Here is a 14,938-nt window from a genome sequence, read left to right on the forward strand (position 1 = left end):
ACCATTCTATCAAAGTCTGCATTCCAAAACGGTGCTCCTTCCTTCCGAGCTCTGCCGTGCGCCCAAACAGTGGTTTACCCCCACATATGGGATACCAGCATACTCAGGACAAATTGGACAACAACTTTTGGTGTCCGATTTCTCTTGTTACCCTTGTGAAAATAAAAACTTGGGGGCTAAAATATCTTTTTTGTGGAAAAAAAAATATTTTTTATTTTCACGACTCTGCATTCTAAACTTCTGTGAAGCACTTGGGCATCCAAAGTTCTCACCAAACATCTAGATAAGTTCCATGGGGGGGTCTAGTTTCCAAAATGGGGTCACTTGTGGGGGGTTTCCACTGTTTAGGCACATCAGGGGCTCTCCAAACACGACATGGCGTCCGATCTCAATTCCAGACAATTCTACATTGAAAAAGTAAAATGGCACTCCTCTTCCAAGCTCTGCGGTGTGCCCAAGCAGTGGTTTAGCCCCACATATTGGGTATCGACGTACTCAAAAGAAATTGCACTACAACTTTTGTGGTCTAATTTCTCCTGATAGCCTTGTAAAAATAAAAATTTGGGGGCAAAAAGATCATTTTTGTAGAAAAAATGCGATTTTTTATTTTCACGGCTCTACGTTATAAACTTCTGTGAAGCTCTTGGGGGTTCAAAGTGCTCACCACACATCTAGATAAGTTCCTTAAGGGGTCTAGTTTTGTCACTTGTGGGGGGTTTCCACTGTTTAGGCACATCAGGGGCTCTCTAAACGTGACATGGCGTCCGATCTCAATTCCAGCCAATTCTGCATTGAAAAAGTCAAACGGCGCTCCTTCACTTCCAAGTTCTGCGGTGCGCCCAAACAGTGATTTACCCCCACATATGGGGTATTGGCGTATTCAGGAGAAATTGCATAACAAAATTTATGGTTACATTTCTGTTTTTACACTTGTGAAAATAAAAAAAATGGTTCTGAATTAAAATGTTTGCAAAAAAAAGTTAAATGTTCATTTTTTCCTTCCACATTGTTTCAGTTCCTGTGAAGTACGTAAAGGGTTAGTAAACTTCTTGAATGTGATTTTGAGAAGCTTGAGGGGTGTAGTTTTTAGAATGGTGTCACACTTGGTTATTTTCTATCATATAGACCCCTCAAAATGACTTCAAATGTGATGTGGTCCCTAAAAAAAAAAGGTGTTGTAAAAATGAGAAATTGCTGGTCAACTTTTAACCCTTATAACTCCCTAACAAAAAAAAAATTTGTTTCCAAAATTGTGCTGATGTAAAGTAGACATGTGGGAAATGTTGTTTATTAACTATTTTTCATGACATATCTCTCTGATTTAAGGGCATAAAAATATAAAGTTTGAAAATTGCAAAATTTTAAAAATGTTCGCCATATTTCCATTTTTTTCATAAATAATCGCAAGTAATATCGAAGAAATGTTACCACTAACATGAAGTACAATATGTCACGAAAAAACAATCTCAGAATCAGCGGGATCCGTTGAAGCGTTCCAGAGTTATAACCTCATAAAGTGACAGTGGTCAGAATTGCAAAAATTGGCTCGGTCATTAAGTACCAAATTGGCTCTGTCACATAGGCCGGCGTCACACTTGCGAGTTTTACGGACGTAAGAGCGCAGAAACTACGTCCGTAAAACTCGCAAAAAATACGGCACAATTATTCTCTATGCCCCTGCTCCTATCTGCCGTATTAAACTGATCAGTATTATACGGCTTTCTACGGCCGTAGAAAATCGCAGCATGCTGCGTTTGTCACCGTATTGCGCAAATAAAATGTCAATGAAAGTCTATGGAAGCCACAAAAATACGGATTACACACGGACCAGCAGTGTGACTTGCGAGGAATACGCAGCGCTGTTTGAGAGAAAAGCCGGCAATTTAGTGCGGTGTACAGTAAAATCACACTGACAGCTTACAGTAGAATAGGTAGAATAAATGTGTACACATAGAATAGGTATATATATATATGTCATTGAGACACATATATGTATATATATTAATATTTCATCCAGCGCGATATAGCAGAAAGCCGGTAATTCAATTACCGGCTTTTGCTTTCTCCTTCCTAAAACCGACATGATATGAGACATGGTTACATACAGTAAACCATCTCATATCACCATTTTTTTTGCATATTCCACACTACTAATGTTAGTAGTGTGTATATGCAAAATTTGGCCGTTCTAGCTAGTAAATTAAGGGGTTAAATGGCGGAAAATATTGGTGTGGGCTCCCGCACAATTTTCTCCGCCAGAGTGGTAAAGCCAGTGACTGAGGGCAGATATTAATAGCCTGGAGAGGGTCCATGGTTATTGCCCCCCCCTGGCTAAAAACATCTGCCCCCAGCCACCCCAGAAAAGGCACATGTGGAAGATGCGCCTATTCTGGCACTTGGCCACTCTCTTCCCATTCCCGTGTAGCGGTGGGATATGGGGTAATGAAGGGTTAATGCCACCTTGCTATTGTAAGGTGACATTAAGCCAAATTAATAATGGAGAGGCGTCAATTATGACACCTATCCATTATTAATCCAATACTAGTAAAGGGTTAAACAAAAAACACACACACATTATTAAAAATTAATTTAATGAAAAAAACACAAAGGTTGTTGTATTAATTTATTCTACTCTCAATCCACTCACTGAAGACCCTCGATCTGTAAATAAAAAAAAAATAATAAACCAAGAATATACATACCTTCCGAGGATCTGTAAGGTCCAACGATGTAAATCCATCTGAAGGGGTTAAAATATTTTGCAGGCAGGAGTTCTGTTAATGCAGCGCTACTCCTGCCTGCAAAACCCCAGGGAATGAAGGTAAAGTAGGTCAATGACCTATATTTAGCTTCATTTGCGGTGAGGCGCCCTCTGCTGGCTGTTCCTAGATCGTGGGAACTTTCCTAGAAAGCATTACGGCTGCCATACGGATTACATACGGAGGATGCCATGCGCAAAAAACGGTGACACACCCTGCCTACGGAGGAGCTACGGACCACTATTTTCGGGACTTTTCAGCGTATTACGGCCGTAATATACGGACCGTATTTTCATACGCTGTGTGTGACGCCGGCCTAAGGGGTTAATCCATTCTGATCTGATTATATGAAATATATTAATTAAAAGGTTTCAGAAGTTTTATTTAAATACACGTTTATCTGAAGTTGATGTTCCGTTAAACTTAACCGTAATTGGCACACTTAAACCTTTCATGAGCACCTACTTTAAATCAAACATTCAAAGGCAAGAACTAAAGTAATATTCTGACTATTCTAAATTCTCAGGCCTTTGTGGTATTTAATGACTTGTGGTCATTTCTAGGCTAAACATACTTTGACTAGTGTCACTTTGATGTTTGCTGAGGGTAAAGGTGAATAATTTAGGAAGAAATAAGGTGATATGTTGGCTATAAGTGGATTCATAAAATTGGTTTCTTTTTTATTTTTCTTCAGATTATTAGGAAAAATTCTCAAAGTTTAAGTTGGCAAAGAATATCACATTGAACTGTGTTAAAATGATGGAAGAACTATTTTTCCATGGGGCCCCTTTACCTTAAATCTACTTTAGACTCTGCGGCCTCTATCTACAAAGTCTAAATTGAAAAACGTCCCAAATGTGCAAAGTCACTCAGTGAAGGGATTATTTCACCAAACAAATCAAATATGCATACAGTATTTCATGTGCTTTACCTCTATAAATAGAGGTTTTGATCTACGAGGGATGACAGAATATGAAACGTCACTGTGACATACTCGTATATACATAGTTCCAGAGCCTGAAAAATTTCAAAGGTCCTTCAATGGGTTTTCTGCTTATTTTTTTTACATTTCATATAAAAATGTTTTTATATTTTCATGTTTTTTTTGACATGTTAGAATGGTTCATGAACCATCACCAGGATCGCATGTGGCCATCAATTTTCAGGTTCTGTAACAGCCATTAATTTTAATAGATTGATGCAGCGGTGTAACAATTGCAGTTGCAGAGGATGTAATCACAATTGGGTGCGTGCAGAAAGGGGGACCACTGACACCAGCAGCTATTTCAGCTGGAACTGCATCAGAGGATGCACATTCAGCTGAAATAAATTGCGATGCAGAGACCTGCTGGCTCCCTGCACTGCAATATAAACTGCTGGCCAATCAGAGGCTGGCAGCTGACATTGGCATGCTGGACATGGGCGGCGCATGACAGTGACATCATGTGCTGTCCTTTTCTTATACGCTGAAGTGATTTGCCGGCTCCTACGCTGGCTATAGAAGAGGATGTAGAAGAGGTAACAGAACGCAGAGGAGTGGAGGAATATAAGAAGAATATTTTTTTTTATATTTGTTCGAGAACAGACGCAGAACAGGGACATTGTTACTGGAAAGATGGAGTACATTATATCACGATGGGGAATTTTGACCAGGAAGGAGCCCAGGATGAAGAAGGGATCAGAATTGAGGACATTATTACAGGATGGGTAACATTATTACATGGGGGATAAACACTGTTATGATGGTAACTCACATGTGTTTCTGCCGCCGTGCTACTTACTGTGTTTGCCGCTCTGTGTGGCCTTTGCTGAGTCCATGCAGCACCCTCCTCACCTCTGCCCGAGCTTAGGTTGCAGTTTGCTGCTTGCATCTAGTTCCTGCCAAGGTGTTCTTTTGTTTATAACTCCCATTACTGACCCGGCTTGTGTTGTCTTCCTGTCTGTATTCTCCACTCCTAACCTCGGTTTCGTATCCTGAACCTGTGCTGCCTGCCTCGCCCCGAACCATCAGACTACTCTTCTGTCTTGCCTCTCTGTACCTCACATATCTGCTTTGACCCGTGAGTCAGCTTCTACAAGCCATTGCCCTGGAGTGGCACCTGGTGGCTTTCCTGCAACCCAAGCCTTACCTCATCATCACAGGTGCTACTGAACACCAGGTAGCCCCTTAGTCATGGCCCTCCAGGGTAAATCTGGCCCAGTGGTTCAGTGGGTCCACACCCACCAGCATTACAAACACATATGTCTTTACAGGATGTGAAATTCTACAAGGGCCCATACATTTGACAAAACATGCAGGTGGGAGCCTAGGTCCAAATTTTGGACTCTAGTTACGCTACTGGAGTTGTGGTTGCAGATAGCCAGATAGCTCTCCATGAAAGATGTTGGTGAAAAAAAAATCAATTCAAGTCATTTGCAGTAGACCAGTCAGATGACTGTGATAAAACTCCATAGAAGAGATGATATTTTGTGCCAAGAACAGGATTGGACATTGTAAGGACAAAGCCGAGAAAACTTTTTTTTTTTTAATAAAAGCTCATGAAAAGGTCTTACCTGGTAATAGAGCAGCCAATGCATTTATGCCTACCAGGACCAGTGCACCTATCGCAAGAGGCATCACACGGCATGCAGTGTCCAGCTTTTTCAATGTATTCACCTAAAAAGAAGAAAGGTTAAAGTGTACCCTGCACACACTAACAATTCAGTATTGCAAATCAAATCAAAAGGAGACATAAAGAATTTCAGCAACAGATATTTAGTGAATGCTTAATGGATATCAAGAGTGTTGGTGGCAAACAGAAGCTGCGAAAGGAAAAAGTGTGACAAATTAAGAAAATATTTTACATACTATTCCTTAAAGGGTTATTCCATGTTCACCTTTAATCCTTGGAATGCTGTAGTTCCACCTCTGGTGGTCCAAAACTGAACAGAGTCATGAAATACTGAAAAATTGAATAATTATTTTTTTATTTTAGTTTACATCAATTTGGGGTTAGTTTGGTAATCATACTTACTATTGCTCCAGTCCTGCCTTGCTGAAAATTGGATGTACTTATCAGCTATCTTTGGTACAAATGTTGGCATGATTCTACTACGTCCTCTTTAATGTCTCGATTTCCTGGCATGTGCAGGATTGATATTCACCCCTTTCATGGCATATGATGTACATTTATGTAATATCTCGTGTTCCTGCTTCCGAGCCTGCATCTTTACCGGCAGATGATTGCTGATTTAATCAGCCATCATGTGCCTTTAACAGCTGCTGATGGAGCAGAGCTCTCCCTCCATAGCTGTTAACCCGTTAAATGCCGATGTTAATCTCGGACAGTGGCCTTTAACACGTGCCGGCAGGGGAGCGCCTCAGTCCATGTGCCCATCGGTGTGCCCGTGATGTAATCGCAGGGCGCTGATGGGTTGCCATTACAGAAGGATGTCTGTTGAAAACCTTTGTGCTTTTCATGACAATTCTCCTATGAAAGCCAGGTGGTATTCATAGGAGATCATGACTTTAGCTACAGTGCCTTGCGAAAGTATTCGGCTCCCTGGAACTTTTCAACCTTTTCCCACATATCATGCTTCAAACATAAAGATACCAAATGTAAATTTTTGGTGAAGAATCAACGACAAGTGGAACACAATTGTGAAGTTGAATGAAATTTATTGGTTATTTTAAATTTTTGTGGAAATTCAAAAACTGAAAAGTGGGGCGTGCAATATTATATTATATACTAGCTATTGAACCCGTTCTACGCCCGGGTGGCGAGCATTTATATTGGTATATTGTCTCCATCATGGTATGTGCTGCTCCATCCTGCGTCCCCATCCTGTCATGCGCTGCTCCATCCTGCGTCCCCATCCTGTCATGTGCTGCTCCATCCTGCATCCCCATCCTGTCATGCGCTGCTCCATCCTGCGTCCCCATCCTGTCATGTGCTGATCCATCCTGCGTTCCCTTTCCTGTCATGCGCTGCTCCCATCCTGCGTCCCCATCCTGTCATGCGCTGCTCCCATCCTGCGTCCCCATCCTGTGATGCGCTGCTCCCATCCTGTGATGCGCTGCTCCCATCCTGCGTCCCCATCCTGTCATGCGCTGCTCCATCCTGCGTCCCCATCCTGTCATGCGCTGCTCCATCATGCGTCCCCATCCTGTCATGCGCTGCTCCATCCTGCGTCCCCATCCTTATGTGCTGCTGCATCCTGCGTCCCCATCCTTATGTGCTGCTGCATCCTGCGTCCCCATCCTTATGTGCTGCTGCATCCTGCGTCCCCATCCTTATGTGCTGCTCCATCCTGCGTCCCCATCCTTATGTGCTGCTACCATCCTGCGTCCCCATCCTTATGTGCTGCTCCATCCTGCGTCCCCATCCTTATGTGCTGCTGCATCCTGCGTCCCCATCCTTATGTGCTGCTGCATCCTGCGTCCCCATCCTTATGTGCTGCTGCATCCTGCGTCCCCATCCTTATGTGCTGCTGCATCCTGCGTCCCCATCCTTATGTGCTGCTCCATCCTGCGTCCCCATCCTTATGTACTGCTGCATCCTGCGTCCCCATCCTTATGTGCTGCTGCATCCTGCGTCCCCATCCTTATGTTCATGCTGCATCCTGCGTCCCCATCCTTATGTGCTGCTGCATCCTGCGTCCCCATCCTTATGTGCTGCTGCATCCTGCGTCCCCATCCTTATGTGCTGCTCCATCCTGCGTCCCCATCCTTATGTGCTGCTGCATCCTGCGTCCCCATCCTTATGTACTGCTGCCTCCTGCGTCCCCATCCTTATGTGCTGCTGCATCCTGCGTCCCCATCCTTATGTTCATGCTGCATCCTGCGTCCCCATCCTTATGTGCTGCTCCATCCTGCGTCCCCATCCTTATGTGCTGCTCCATCCTGCGTCCCCATCCTTATGTGCTGCTCCATCCTGCGTCCCCATCCTTATGTGCTGCTCCCATCCTGCGTCCCCATCCTTATGTTCATGCTGCATCCTGCGTCCCCATCCTTATGTGCTGCTGCATCCTGCGTCCCCATCCTTATGTGCTGCTCCCATCCTGCGTCCCCATCCTTATGTTCATGCTGCATCCTGCCTCCCCATCCTTATGTGCTGCTGCATCCTGCGTCCCCATCCTTATGTTCATGCTGCATCCTGCGTCCCCATCCTTATGTTCATGCTGCATCCTGCGTCCCCATCCTTATGTTCATGCTGCATCCTGCGTCCCCATCCTTATGTGCTGCTCCATCCTGCGTCCCCATCCTTATGTGCTGCTCCATCCTGCATCCCCATCCTTATGTACTGCTCCCATCCTGCGTCCCCATCCTTATGTGCTGCTCCATCCTGCGTCCCCATCCTGTTATGTGCTGCTCCATCCTGCGTCCCCATCCTTATGTGCGGCTGCATCCTGCGTCCCCATCCTTATGTGCTGCTCCATCCTGCGTCCCCATCCTTATGTGCTGCTCCATCCTGCGTCCCCATACTGTTATGTGCTGCTCCATCCTGCGTCCCCATCCTTATGTGCTGCTGCATCCTGCGTCCCCATCCTTATGTGCTGCTCCATCCTGCGTCCCCATCCTTATGTGCTGCTCCATCCTGCGTCCCCATCCTTATGTGCAGCTCCATCCTGCGTCCCCATCCTGCCATGTGCTGCTCCATCCTGCATCCCCATCCTGTCATGTGCTGCTCCCATCCTGCGTCCCCATCCTTATGTGCTGCTCCATCCTGCGTCCCCATCCTTATGTGCTGCATCCTGCGTCCCCATCCTGTCATGCGCTGTTCCATCCTGCGTCCCCATCCTTATGTGCTGCTGCATCCTGCGTCCCCATACTGTTATGTGCTGCTCCATCCTGCGTCCCCATCCTTATGTGCTGCTGCATCCTGCGTCCCCATCCTTATGTGCTGCTCCATCCTGCGTCCCCATCCTTATGTGCTGCTCCATCCTGCGTCCCCATCCTTATGTGCTGCTCCATCCTGCGTCCCCATCCTTATGTGCTGCTCCATCCTGCGTCCCCATCCTTATGTGCTGCTCCATCCTGCGTCCCCATCCTTATGTGCTGCTCCATCCTACGTCCCCATCCTTATGTGCTGCTCCATCCTGCGTCCCCATCCTTATGTGCTGCTCCATCCTGCGTCCCCATACTGTTATGTGCTGCTCCATCCTGCGTCCCCATCCTTATGTGCTGCTCCATCCTGCGTCCCCATCCTTATGTGATGCTCCATCCTGCGTCCCCATCCTTATGTGCTGCTCCATCCTGCGTCCCCATACTGTTATGTGCTGCTCCATCCTGCGTCCCCATCCTTATGTGCTGCTCCATCCTGCGTCCCCATCCTTATGTGCTGCTCCATCCTCCGTCCCCATACTGCCTCTGACCCGCTCGGCGCCGAGTGCTGGGGGGCCTGAGCAGGCGGGGACACCGGCGCGCTGTGGGGGTCAGGTGCCGGTATCGCCGCCAGCTCAGGCCCCCCCAGCACTTATTATACTCACCTGTCCGCCGTTCCATCGCTGAGCGCCGCCATCTTCCCGGTCTCCTGGCCGTGACTGTTCACTCAGAGGGCGGCGCCGGCGCGCATTAAGCGCGTCATCGCGCCCTCTGAACTGAAGGCCACAGACCGAAGACCGGGAAGATGGCGCCGCTCAGCGATGGAACGGGGACAGGTGAATATAGGCCGATACTCACCCTCCTGGCGGTCCCTGCTTCTGCGGTGGAGATCGCGGTGTGTGTTCAGTGTGAACGCACACCGCGATCTCCCGGGAGCGTCGCTCTGTGAGGCCCAGACAGCGCCGGCGCTTGCGCTTGCGCAGTCTATAGAGGCTTCGGACAGAGTGACGCTCCCAGCGTTATATTATAGATATAGCAGTGCTGTAGAACTGCTATGTAGAGTACAAGCAATCAGATGATCGCAGCTTCAAGTACTTTAAGGAGACTATTAAATACTGTAAAAAGTTACAAAAAAGTATTAAAAAACATAAAAAAAATAAAAACACAAATTCAAATCATCCTCTTTTTGTCTTATTGAAAATAAAACAATTTGAAGAAAATATATGCAGCGCCCCAGAGATCTGGTCGTTGCAGTATGACACTCTGCCACTAAGGGGAGTGATGGTACGTCTGATGGCACTGAAGGAATTCTACTGACCAGGTATCACCAGCACACATTACACTTCACATTCCGGCCACTAGGGGGAGCAAAAGGCTTTATTTATTGGGCCCCTCCTCACACTGGTAAAACTAGGGGTTGGATAGAAAGTTAGTCAGAAGCTGACTGGGTTGGATTTAGGCAACATCCCGTGACAGGGGGTGTTGTAGGGAGAAGACACAGGGGGGTCCCTGTCAGGCGTGGGAATCTGGCAGGCACCTAGCGACCAGAATAGAACGTTACGGAACCATGCCTGCACACCCCGCAGCGGTATCCTAAGAAAGAGACACGAAGCGAAGGATATTGTGAGACAGTGAGAAATGAGATAAAGCACAAAGGAGAGCCAGTAGGAGTCGTGCCGTGAGACCGAGGCAACATCCTACTGAGGCGCGTAGCCGGTGGCCGGAACACCGAGGGAGTAACTGACTCTACGCCTTACTTCAAACTCTGCAGGACAGTTAATTATAGGTTGGCTGTCTCACCTAAACACCTACGAAGACATAGGGGGCAACAGTGGGAGAGGGGCGTCTCTAGGGTCCCGGAAGACCTCCAGGCCTTCCCGTCATACGGGTGCGTCCTAGCCATAATATACCTGGGGGACATTGAACCAGAAACATCTGGAACACATTAGAAAGAACGAATGAACGAGAACAGAAGTTGTGAGGACTATTCCGAATGCTCAGCAGGGTAGCACTACAACACACAGGCGCTATTGGTAGGCAACGATTTCCACCTGCAAAGGGAACTCTGGAAGTGCCCATCGGATCGGCCCGTCTCAGATAGCCCTGTTAGCATGCTCTGGATTGAGGATCCTGAAGTCTTCAGTAAAGAGGTAAAGAGACTGCAACCTTGTGTCCTCGTTATTGCCCGCACCTCACACCATCACCATCCACCTTACTGGGAAGCCCTGGGGACATACTTCACCTGTGGGAAGGTATACCATCCAGCTGCTATTCCATCGCCCCAGCGGACCCCACAGCAGCGTCGGTCACCCTGACTGAACACCACAGGTGGCATCACGAATCCCTGACAGACTGTACCACCTTTATTGGACGCCCCCTTAGCAGGGTCGCGGACCGGGTCTAGCCACCGTGACAGCATCAGAACCGAACCAGAGAGGCCCGGTACCGAGAACGCGTGGCCCTGTGTCTGGGGGCGCTCCATATAGATATTTGGAATCTGTTCATTTGTAAAAGTCCAATCTATCAAAATATAAAGGTGATCAAAACATCGTATCTACCCCAAATTGATATCGATAAAAACGTTAGCTCAAGGCAAAAAAAATAAGCCATGTCACAGTGCTATATTCCAAAAAGCATGTCTCGGAAAATGGCGACACAAGTACACATTTGGTATCTATCTGTGTAATTGTACTGACCCGGAGAATCACATTGCCAGGTCCATTTTACCCTGGCAATATGATTTCCCGCTTTCCAGTGCATCACATGATAAAATGAATGGTGTCATTCAAAAGTACGCTGTTAGATAGCCTCAACATATGGGGGATTTCTTGTTTGTTACCCAATCCCCACATGTGTTCAGTCTGTATAAATCATGCAGCCGCAGGGACTTGAACATAATATACGAGCTCATCCAGATGCTCAGATAACACCCCAGCACGCTCCGATAGGACCTTATCCCAGCTCGTTCGCTCATCACTAGTAGGTACACATTGCACTTATACTAACAAGAATGTTGGCCCGTGGCTTCAGTTTTACATTAGAGACATGCGAATGTGCATTTTAATAATAGGTCTTTCATGATTAAAATAATATTACACTAATAATTCACTGTTATGATTTAAGGAACTACAACTTTTAGAAAAATATGTATTCTCATGTATAATCCCAATCAAACAGCTGTATTAACAAAATAGCTGGAACACCACTTTGCAAATAAACTGTACAGCTCCGGTTAATCCATTCCTCCTGCTTATCACCAAAACGTGTCTAATTTTACTGGTAAAAATCGTTTACAACATAATGAGATTCACGTTACAATGGAAACAAGAAGACCAAGTATTTCATTTTTGAGCTGTAATAAAAAAACAAAATCAATGTCATTAAATCATGTTCAGGATACTGAGCGCTGAGCAACCTTTGTGGGATTAGTAAGTGTTTCAATGGTTTTCTTATCAGAAAGACACCGAGTTGGCAAATTACAATTGATCGACCTTAAATGAAGTCAAGCCGACCCACACATCGAACAGGAGGGAACGAGAGGAGAGTGTGACCTGGACACAATCAGATGACTATGGGCGCCATAAATTATTTCTCACTTTATATTTCTCTGCCACGATTTGGTCAAAGGTTTATTTCCTTCACTGAGTGTGCATTAAAAAATGACTTAATATATTTGATGGGGTTATTTACGACCGGCAGCGCAATGAGATTCAGAAATGAAGATCAGCCAATGTTTTATTTCCATGGAAATTGCAGAGTTATTGATTTTATTGCCCCATTAAATAAACTTTGTGACAATTAAGCTTTGAGTTGTGTCAGCTGAGGCCCCGAAGTGTTATTCATCATAGTAACAGGTCTTAGCTCCGTTAGAATAGTTCATTTTATGCCTACGTAGAGAATTATGCTGTTTAAATGTTTCACTTTATATGTGTATCTTCACACATATTTGTTCTTGAGTTACTTACAATACATTCTCTTCGCCGTTTACAGCCAAAGCTAAATTCAGACTTCTGCTTCTACCACTGAATCCATATATATAGTGGGCAGTTTCATAGCTTTTCACCTCCCAGCTGTAATCGTCATGGTCAATATGAAACACGAGTGCTGGTTTTGGGGGTTGCAAGATAGGTAATTACCCAAGGACCCCATTTTCTAAGGATCTCCCTGGAAATGAAAATGTCAGGAGCAACCTCCCAGTATTATTGTATGATAGCAATATTTGGAAAGTAATATGCAGGGACTGTTGAGGTATGCAACAGCTTCAGGCTTATGCTGTAGAGCCATTGTGTTTAGCAAACAGTAGAAGGCACAATGTGTCTGCAAAAAAAACCCATAGAGACATGTTCATTTTTGAGCATTTTGGATCAAAATTACCTATATGAGTCTGTGGAAACGTAAAACTCACGGACAACGCGCAGATGGCAATCTGTGTGCTATCCATAATTCACATTGTAATGAACAGAAGAAGCTCTGTAATTTATTTATATATTTTTTCACCAGTGAAAAACACTGATAAAACACTAATGGTAAATACTGACCAAACACTGATGAAAATTAGATGAAAAACACTGATGGCACCCAAACTAATTTTTTTTTCATACGTGAGAAATCACTGACGTATGAATGAAGTCTCACAGCAAAGATGTCAAACTCAGACTTCAGGGATAAATCTGGCCCACAGTATAATTCTAGTTGGCCTGCGAGAAAATACCAAATGTCTACCAGAGCTGGCCCGCCGGTAGACAGCGCATGTGCTAATACTAAAAAGCAAGTGTTTTCGGTTCGTCACGCTCCCTGGCTACTAGAGGCTGTTTACATGAAGCTCTGTGGTAACGTGCTCCCCAGCGGTGACACAATTCCTGACCGGAATTCACCCGGGACAGAAATGCCCTCCTCTTCTGCCTACATCAGCACACACACTCCTTGTGCTCTCCCATACATCTCAGAAGACGTAGCGCCTACTGACCTTTATCTCCACCACAAGTTGGCCACAGGTACTGTATTGATCTGGTGTGCTTATGCCATGATTTATTTTATTGATCTGTTTGGTCTTTTTTTGTACATTGTTATCCTTTTCCCATGTATTGAGCTCATAGGCTTTTTGTTTACTCCCAATCTTCCCATTTTTGACTCTGCGAATATGACTGTTTCAGTGCTGTTTATGTACTTCCTTGTATTTCCTTCTGTATGTGAGTCACTACACCCTTTGCCTTCCCCTATATACTGCTATCTACTAGTGATGAGCGAATATACTCGTTACTCGAGATTTCCCGAGCATGTTCGGGGGTCCTCCGAGTATTTTTTAGTGCTCGGAAATTTAGTTTTTCTTGCCACAGCTGAATGATTTACATCTGTTAGCCAGCATAAGTACATGTGGGAGTGGCCTGGTTGCTAGGAAATCCTCACATGTACTTGTTGTTGTAAATCATTCAGCTGCGGCAAGAAAAACTAAATTTCCGAGCACTAAAAAATACTTGGAGGACCCCCGAGCATGCTCGAGAAATCTCGAGTAACGAGTATATTCGCTCATCACTACTATCTACCATCCCTACAACTTTTCCTACATTATTGGGGTTCTCCTTACTTTACTGTGGTGATTAATATTATTCCTCTACATGTCTTCATCACATTTTCTGGAACTTCTCCATGTTTATAGTATTAAGCTTAACCTTTTCCAGATTCAATGTTCAACCAAAAGTTTGTATCCATATGAAAAGGTTCATCATTATATTTGATGAGAAGGAAAAACTTCCCAATTTTTTCAATAAATATGAAGGTCAACCTGCGACTTTATCTATGTATTTAATTTTGCCCCTCTGTGTTTGAGTTTGACATCCCTGCCTTAGAGTGACAAATATATATATATATATATATATATATATATATATATATATATATTTTAGGAGTCACAAGCCAGCTGGTCATCCCTGTAGCGTACACACACCAAGCCAAATTATTTTACTTACTGAATATTTTTTACTGGACTCATCTGAATGGCAGGAAGCATGTGGTATCTTCGTATCTGCAGTCCTGATGCCTATGAGAACTTCGTAATGTGGAATATAATCCAAACAAATGTGTAACATTTTAAAGGTAAAAAAAAACTATCCTATAATGTAAATCAGATTTTTGTACAGTGATCCTTATGAACCGCCATTGGGCTTCAATCAAATTTTTTTTTTGGCATTTATCATTTCTTTTTTCTCTGTATACCAAAATAAAATAGGAGCGCTTGTAATGAGCAATAAAACACGGAATAATTAAAACAATATTCTTGGAAGCTCTTCTTAAGAAATGATGTCATCATTTGAAATCCAAGCAAAGAGAGGATAAGATATAATAGCAGAGTAATGGTACATATGGGTTGTAAAACCTC

General features: G+C 44.6%; 1 protein-coding gene across 1 annotated transcript in view; it reads right to left on the reverse strand.

Annotated features, from left to right (window-relative positions):
- PCSK5 (proprotein convertase subtilisin/kexin type 5) overlaps nt 1-14,938 on the reverse strand; it is a 748,165-nt gene that overhangs the window by 175,855 nt on the left and 557,372 nt on the right. The window contains exon 21 of the mRNA XM_069763164.1: nt 5,313-5,415. Coding sequence (XP_069619265.1) covers nt 5,313-5,415 — 103 coding nt within the window. The remainder of the gene's footprint in view (nt 1-5,312; nt 5,416-14,938) is intronic.

This window comes from Ranitomeya imitator, chromosome 1, assembly GCF_032444005.1.
Source record: "Ranitomeya imitator isolate aRanImi1 chromosome 1, aRanImi1.pri, whole genome shotgun sequence".
In the NCBI taxonomy this organism is placed as follows: Eukaryota; Metazoa; Chordata; class Amphibia; order Anura; family Dendrobatidae; genus Ranitomeya; species Ranitomeya imitator.